General features: G+C 40.6%; 1 protein-coding gene across 1 annotated transcript; it reads right to left on the bottom strand.

Annotated features, from left to right (window-relative positions):
- Positions 1-4,076: 4,076 nt before the first annotated feature.
- LOC126836536 (uncharacterized) lies at positions 4,077-7,864 on the bottom strand. Its single transcript, XM_050570035.1, has 7 exons — positions 6,537-7,864; positions 5,869-6,037; positions 5,385-5,496; positions 5,112-5,306; positions 4,941-5,045; positions 4,358-4,501; positions 4,077-4,252 (listed from the first exon to the last, which is right to left on the bottom strand). The coding sequence occupies exons 1-7, from the start codon at positions 7,816-7,818 to the stop codon at positions 4,169-4,171; spliced, it is 2,091 nt and encodes a 696-aa protein (XP_050425992.1). The 5' UTR covers positions 7,819-7,864; the 3' UTR covers positions 4,077-4,168.
- Positions 7,865-8,522: the final 658 nt, after the last annotated feature.

The following is an 8,522-nucleotide window of genomic DNA, read 5'->3' as shown; positions in this document are numbered from 1 at the left end:
ACCGTACGACGTTCTGTGAAAAGTAGGACTACAACGTAAATAGAATTGAGGAACACGAAAAGAGACTAATTTTAATAAATCTGGACACGAGATTTGGCCATTTAAAGAAATATCAATATGTTTTCGCCAAGAGAAAAGGGAATCTATATTTTAATTATTTTTAACATCACGTTGATTCATTCTCACATAGCAGCCTGGAAGTTTAATGTTTAATAAAAAATAAACAATTACTACAGATTTTTGAGGAAATGTTATGTTATAGTCTTACTCTAGGTCTGAGTTCAGTCTAATATTCAAACTCTTATTATCTCATACAGTGTATCATCAGTATTTACTGACAGAGAATAGACATTACTCATTACTATTAGTCTATACTGGAGACGTAGCTATAAAAATGACAAATATCAGTTGACAGTATTTAGTTTTCACGGCTTCGACTTTGGTCGTGTATTTACAAATACACACCGGTGTAACTGTGGTTGCCTATTTCCAACGCCGCTGTTTACTCACAAAGAAATGTTTGCCGAATTTTGATATTATATTAGGCATGTTCACAAGATTAATAATTATGCGTCTCGATTCAATTTCATTTTTTTTTAGCTTTGCTTTTAAAAATTAAATTTACTTATTTCAACGAGTAAAAACCCAATAAAGTATACATGTAATTGGTATTGCCATATTTTGATACGGTATGCAAAGATGCTTACTGAAAAAAAGTACGGTAATATACAAAGAAGTAATTAACACGCTTTACAAATTAAAACAGATTAGAAAGCTTAGGTAAAAAAATAGGTCATTAAATAGTTAGATGGGGTATGAAGTACATAATTAGTACAGTTCACTGTCGAATGATACGAAAAGTGGCATTAGACCACTTAGTCTGTAGTATGTATGTGGTGAAGCGTTTAGTTTATGTAAAAATTCAGAACCATCGACATTATTTTTAAGTGTATAATTTAAAAGATTAAAGTCAAATTAATTCTTCGATTTTCAACGGAGTCAAGATTTAAAGAAGCAAAGAAATCGTAAGTATTCATGCTGGACACTTTTCAATAATCTTTTTTGACCTTGTAAAAAACAATAAAACTAGGTATGTATAATTGACGTTGTATTACACACAGACGGGTATTATCATGTAGTTATTAAAAATTATTTTGTTTTTTTTTCATATCACCGACGATTGTTGCTGCTTTTGCTAGTCGTTTACAGGCCTTGGGGTCGAACCATCTTAAAATATTACAAATATAACGTAACACGTGTGGCGTTTCTGCCGTGCTTTGGCTATAAAACAATGTTCTGAGTGATCGTCAACCCTCGTGTCGCGTGTATTGGATCACAATAATGTTCAACTGCACTCCATTGTTGCCGTTAACGGGTTTTGCGTTCACAAAGACACACTCGACCGAAACGGCATAATGGTGCTCGAACAGGCGCACTCGAGACATGACGTGCATTGGCGACAAAGAAGCAAAACCCGTGTCGACTTAAGGAGGGGTGGGGGAAAGTGTTAAAATTCATTCAAAACCGCCAGCATAGCCGGTATAGGTGTACGACAAAGGACTAATGCAAAACGCATTAAAAGTAGAGTAAAGTAAAAGAGAAAAAACCAAGTATCTTACTCCAATCCAAAAATCACAGCCGAAGAGCGCCGCCAAAAGGTGAGAAGAAGTCTTATTCCAAGAGGACCGGAAAGGGTATTTGTTTAGAGAGCGCTACTACCCTCTGTATAGTGAAAACCCATGGTTTGCGCCATTGAATCCTTCACAGGTCGGGGTAGTACCTAAATTCACAAAGTTTACACAAAAAAAAAATAGAGAAGAGCATGGTCTATGTTTTAAGTATGGCAACGTTTTGATAGAAAAAAAAGTATGATTTTTAAATAATTAAAAATTAGTAGATTGAGTTATCGAAAAATTAAAAAATGCATAAACGCCATTGAGATAATTTGATGGTTGTACTGTTTTTCCCAGGACACTTTGGATTGGTTTTTCGCAAAACTGTTTTTGATTATAATTGAATAGTAATAATTTTCCTATAGAAATTACTGCGAGTCTGACAAAAAAAAAAAGACCACCAATAACGAATTTTATTACCGTATTAATATGTATACACTATAGTTCAAGCTCTAAATTGAGAATTGGCAAACAAATATCTATACTTTAGTAAATAGGGATTACCACGTCCTCTTAACAACAATAGTTTGCATTTCGAAAATCCAATATTATCTTGTTTATAATAATATTATTATGAGTTATTACGGCTTAACAACTACTATTGACGGGGAAAAAATATTTTTTTAGTCGTATATAAAAGAAACATTATCTCCTGCACACCAAAGTCAATTAGATTAAATTATTCTTTTAACCGTAGTAAACTAATCGACGTTTGATGTGTTTACTATTAGATTATACGTGTACATGACGTACTCAAGGACACTACACAAATGTTTCGAAATTCATGATGTACATACTGTATAAACAATATTATAAATATTTTTCGAATTCTTTAGGGAATAAATCTGGGTTTTATTAAGTAGCAAAAATAGCCAAAGTTTGATCAAAGAAAAGTCATGATTTCCAACCTTTTTTACCGGGTTAATTTACCTATATTAGCTTTAGTATACAATTTTCGTACTACAGCAAGCGTTGCATAACTACAAAGTAAAAATGTATTAAGAGTTTATTGGTCATTACTAAGTTTTCTTGACAAATTATTTTCTTAAAAAATAAAAACAATTGTTTTTTCAATACTAAAACATAATCTTTTTTTTATGTCAAATATAGATAAAAATTAGGTTTTTAACAAAACCCGGTAGAGAGATCAACAAACTCGTATATTTTACACATTAAAAATTGAGACTGTTCCAAGTATAGTCGAAATGTTTTAGCTTTTTTAGAATTTCAAGTTAGCCAAGTGTAAATTATCATATAAAAATTGTATTACCTTTACCATTTTCGAATAAGATAATATTAAATTGTTCAAGGAAAAAACATAAAGAAATATTTGTCCTTTCATGTGTGTCTTAGCAATGTGTGTGTGTGTATATTTTTTTTACGATGGAATCTTAAGCTTGTGAATTAAACTAACTGGTGGCCGCATGCACGAGCATACCTTAAAACAGTGACACAAACAACCACTATATGACTATTTGGATAATCTAAAAACGGTAGACAACCCTGGCATTTATCCAGTGCGAGGCGACGGCTTGCTGATGGAGTCATGGTTAAGTTATATATACATTTTTTTAATATAATATATGAATTACACTAGTGGGCTTAGCAAGTCGTACGCCGACCACCTTTGCAAGTAAATGCTTTGGCGAACCGATAAGAGTTTCAAATGCCGATTACGGAGAACACAAAAAATTAAGTAGGCCGGGTTGCTTAGTTCCAATTATATTTTTATTATTCACAATTGGACTTCCTTGTGTCATAATTTGTTGTCGCCCCGGAGTTACCGTGTACAACTGCCAAACCGCCTACAACAACAGTGCCGGCATGGTCCTTAAGTGTTAGCACCGAGGCAGTTTATTTTTATTATGACAATAATATTATTAAATGAGATCACAACGTGGTCGGTTGATGACCGCGACGTATCCTATTTCAATCATATGGTCGTAGTGTATCTGAGAAAACGATGGACTTTTAATGGGACTTCTGTTTTGTTTACAATTCAGTTATACGTTTTACACGGTAATTTTGACGTTAAGAGATCTACTCATATTTAAAACAAAATGAAACACCCAAAGTGTCAAACACTCTTGAACTTGGTTTTTGTAATTACTAATGACATTAGACGCTCAAAAAATTCTTCTCTTCGAGTCTATGATTTTTACGCTAAGTCGATATTGATACCTAAGTTAACCTTACCTCTGGTACCATAGTCTATTCGTTAAGTTCAACGAACTGAGCTGTTGGCAACTACTGTTGTCCAAATGTGTTATTCGTCGATGAGCACCATCGCACAATTACGGATTGAAAGTAAAATGTGAACATAACAAATATACTCGAGTTAACGAAAACTTAACAACTGTATAATAATGGTATCATACACTGTTTTTAGATATTATATTACGTTATATTTATTAGAATAATAATAATATGTATATATATATATATATATATAATTAATGTCAATAAAACAATATTGACGTTTGGTCGTTTTATTGTTAGTGACAATAAGTGCAGCTAATGTGGCACTTGCGTCCCAGTGGTATGCCACACTTGCATCCCGCTGACGTATCGCCTTTACCCTGAAAACAAGTAGAAACCTATTAAAAGACAAGTTATTACTTAGGGAAATACGCTTAATCGAATAAACTTGTAGGCAGTAGCATTAGTCCTACGAGCAGTCTTACATTGGGTCCCCATCTGGGTCCTTTGGTTGCCCAACAGATCTCGGTAGAGCACACGGCGCACTTGATCCAGTCACATCCTTGTTGCTTGGAGAGAACGGTGGCGCATCCCGGACATTCCATGGCTTCACCGCGCTCGATAAGGTTCTGGAATTCATAAAGCAACCGGGCACGATGCGTTCAGTCTTAAATTCGGATTTTAAAGTACAATTATTGGTTGACCACAAGATTAATTGCAGTGTGGGTTACAATTACAACTAATATAATATGACAATTCCCGTAAAAATCTATGGCAACATAAAAATCTCAAAGTCCAACAAGGTGGAGAAGACGGTAATGATTGATTATTAAAAATTGAGAAGCAATCCCATTAGACATTTTTTTACTTTAGACTCGACTAGTTTGGACTTTTTAAAAGTTTATTATTTTCATTCGTTATTCTGTAGAAATTGAATGAAATCCATTATTGCCAGTTTCGATTTACACTGTAATTTTATCAGAGCTCTACTGTGCTCACATCCTAAGTCGGTGGTGTCTGATTAAGACGACATCTTGGTAAAAAAGAAAAATGCCAACTGGAACTCACTTCGACCACAGCGGCTGCGTCCGATGCCGTTTCGCCGCTGACTGCCTCAAGTTTATTGGTTTTTCTTATCAACCTCTCGCATATTCTTCCCGGTTCGTGGATCTCCTGCAAACGCCACCGAAACGATCAGTAAACCATTGTAAAGCACTCTCGACCACGCCGTACACTCACCCCACACCTGACGCATGTAACGGTCCCGCAAACCGGACACTTAAATTCGAAGACGTAGGTCTTGTTGTCGATCAAACACCAACCGGGACAATCGGGACGCCGGCACTGGAACGACCCGCCTTTGGCCAACAGCTGTCTCGCTCGGTTTACCGACCTCTGCAAGTACTGCTCGTACTCTTCGTCGGCGCCCAATATCTGTGTGTGTGTGCGGTAAAACATACAACTTGTGATAAATGGAAATTCGCAAACAGATCCATCGTTGTGCAGACTTACCCTTTTGATTTCGCGGTGCTGCAGCACACCGGTACACGAATACTGCGGATCGATGTAGGGACATTTCACCTGTTCGCCCTTAGAATGTTTAATGGTCATCTGCAGACAAGGTCTAAGACCAATAGACACGAAAGCGTTAGCGAAAAAATCATGGCTTGTTTGTTGAACTAGACAGGAATACGCGCCGGAAGATAGCAGACCCAGAACCCAGAGAGTCGAACGAAAAGCAAATTATTCAGATTTAACGGAGATCCTAAGTGGATTAACGTGGTTAGGTCCAGAGCTTTAATAGTTGGGTTAGACCCCTTTAGTCTTTAATGTCAGACAAAGCAAAATCGACTGACACAAATTTGTAGAGACAGGGTGTGGTTGCGGACTTCACGTGTAGTGGACAAAAGCGATAGGATCCAATAATTGTGGACTATATATTTTCAATTCAACGACGATCTTTTGTGTCAGTCCTAAGATATGACGTTGGACTTACCTGCAAAATATGTGCAGGCAATCGCGCAACACGATACCGCCGTCGTTGTAGGAGCAAAGGCACACTGCACACTCGAAAGGACGGTCATAGGTTACTAGGTCACTGCGGTTTTCCATGGCGATCAGTTGTTGGTAACAGCCTTTTTTGTCGTCCGTCTGCAGCACTGGACCTGCAGACACAACCAAACCGCATCGTGTCGTATTATATAATAAAAACATATTATATTTTTCCGACACGTGTTGTGTACTTATGAAAACGGAAAACCAACGATAAAGACAGAGGGTTTATCCTAACCTACAATCAACCCGGGTACTGGAGGATCCTAGATCCATAGGCGTGGCTAGAGGGGGATTTGCAAACTTTAAGTAGAAGACTTAATTAAGCAAGTATAACTGAATTTGGTTAAAACCCTTATCCTAGGGTAATGCAATGGATATATCTAGGTCCTAGACCCATAAATACGTATGTATATCATGAGAATCGGATCCTGGGACGAGGGTAAACTGTATATTTGTAAATAAAATGTAGTTGTACTTTCGTAGTGTACAACAAGCTATGTGTAAGGAGACAAGCTTTATATTGAAAACCTAATGAAAATGATTCGTACAAGCCTTCTTCTGTTAGGTTAACAAAAGTGTTTGGATTATGGAATGTCAGATGTTGCTTACCTCTGTTGTCATTGGTCTTAGGCAGAGTTTTGGGCTTGTATACCTTACGTCCTGTGGTCTGAGTGCCGAACGACATTTTGGTGATGGTGGTCTCGATTTTTGGATCAGCATTTTTTTTGTGGCCATCGATTGAGTCTGGTGTGTCTTCGTCACGCAGTGGCCGCAGCCGCTCGAAGAACTCCAACCGCTTCTCCCGCAGTTGATTGGCCGCCCCGTCGGAAGTCTTATGCGGCAGTATTATCGCGCTGACGGGCCGGGTGCGTCCAGTCGGTTGTCTAGCGACAACGGAAAACGAGGCGGACAGCCTGCGCGCGGCTTCGGTGGACTCGCTCAGGTTCTTGCAGATCTCGGCAGCCCGTCTGTCCAGCTCGGTTATGTTGGTCACGGCCATTTCGGTGTACACCGCCGACGTAGGTCGTAAGTACTTGGCCGGCGTCGCCTTCTCCACCAAACACTTCTCGATTTTGTCCACCCGTCGTCTCAGCCTGTCTTTTTCGTCCGGCGCTATACCACCTGATTTGGACGCGACTTGCGGCTTCGGCCCGATGACAGTGACCACGACTGATGGCTTCGGTACGACCACGGTGGTCATGACGGGAGGCTGCGGAGCGGGCCCTTTGCGGTGTCTACGCTGTCTACCGCGGTTGGGTGGTATAACCGCTGTCGGGTTTGGCTGTGGCTGTGCGATCGCTTGTAGTAAAGGTGGTGGCGGTGGGGCTTTGTATTTTTTCGACCTAGTCCTTGTACCAGTGGTAACGGCAGTGACGGTAACGGCCGACGGTGTCGGAATGGTTCGCTCAACAGCGTCGGACGTAGCGGTACAGGGTTCTTTTTTGGACGCCGCCTTGCTGTGATGTTTATGTCGTCTGGCCGGCAATGTGGCCGCGGTCGTTGCGGCGTCAATGTACTCGACCGACTCGGCGTCATCCCGGTCGACGTTGGCCACTTGGCCGTTGCCGTCGGTGGCTCCGAAGTAGGCGAAACTGTACACGGTGGTGGTGCTGCCGGACCAGCGAGCGCCGCGCCGACACCACGCGTTCCCGGCGGCCGACGGCCACGGTCTGCGGTCGAACGCCGCCGCGGTGCCGTAGTCGGGTTTGTGCTCGGCCGCGTACGCTTGTCGGATCAGCTGCAGGTTGTCTCGGAACCAGGCGGAATCTTCGGCGGCCGCGTCCCGGGCGGCGGCACCGCGCCGGAACAACCTGGCGAACAGCGCGGTCGCGGAGAACAGTTTCCTGGTGCGTCGGCCGCGTTCGGTCCGTCCGGCCGCCGTGGACGTCATGTGCGTCGTCGGCAGTCGCGATCAGCACTTGCGGTTGTCGGGACAGGTCCGAGCTCGACGGATCACTGCGGCCGTGCCGGTACTGTTCGTTACGGGACAAGCGCGCACCGTCGTTTACACATTGGCCCGCGCCGCGTTGGCACTGGCCGCCATCGTCTATTTTTGGTCGCCGCCGTAAGAAAAAACAAATATTACAGGAAAAACGTCATCCGCGGACGCAATTATCGGTGTCACGTGCCGGCCAAGCGGTCGTCGCTGAACTAACAGCCGATGACGTCATAGAAACTGCCAAAATGATTTTTAAACGTTTGTTTGACTTTTCGATAAAAAACAATATTATGATTGACTGCTTCTTCCGTCGCGTGTCATATAAAACACATATTGCCCTATGCTTGGCTAAAACCATATGTTTATAATGTGTACAGTATCTCAAGCATGTCGTTAAAGTTTTATAAACCCCTTGAACCTATGAGCCCCTGGAACAGGGATTTTCACAAACTTAATTTTCAAAGATCTAAGTAGATATAGAATGATTTTTTAAAAACTCTACTTTCGAAAAGACTCATTGACACTTAAATTGTGTGCACTGAAGTATATAAAAACATATTTAAATGCTATGCACAGGTAAACTATACATTTGTCATTATTAGTTAAATAAAATGTTTAAATACTTTTGAGTAAGACAGACTTCCACCCCCAATTCT

This window comes from Adelges cooleyi, unplaced genomic scaffold, assembly GCF_023614345.1.
Source record: "Adelges cooleyi isolate 19-005CV unplaced genomic scaffold, UGA_ACOO_1.1 ACOO_flye_CR_arks_rails_tigmint_CR_PRNA_247, whole genome shotgun sequence".
Classification (NCBI taxonomy): Eukaryota; Metazoa; Arthropoda; class Insecta; order Hemiptera; family Adelgidae; genus Adelges; species Adelges cooleyi.
Note: the sequence above shows the minus strand (reverse complement) of the source record. Positions and strands in the feature narration are given on the sequence as shown.

Bases quoted from the DNA above. Each gene is read 5' to 3' on its own strand.
- LOC126836536 (XM_050570035.1), bottom strand. From the start codon at position 7,818: ATGACGTCCACGGCGGCCGGACGGACCGAACGCGGCCGACGCACCAGG. The intron at 6,038-6,536 runs GTAAGCAACATC...TTGTGTCTGCAG, and splicing joins TAAGACCAATGACAACAGAG to GTCCAGTGCTGCAGACGGAC. The intron at 5,497-5,868 runs GTAAGTCCAACG...TATTGGTCTTAG, and splicing joins TGCCTGCACATATTTTGCAG to ACCTTGTCTGCAGATGACCA.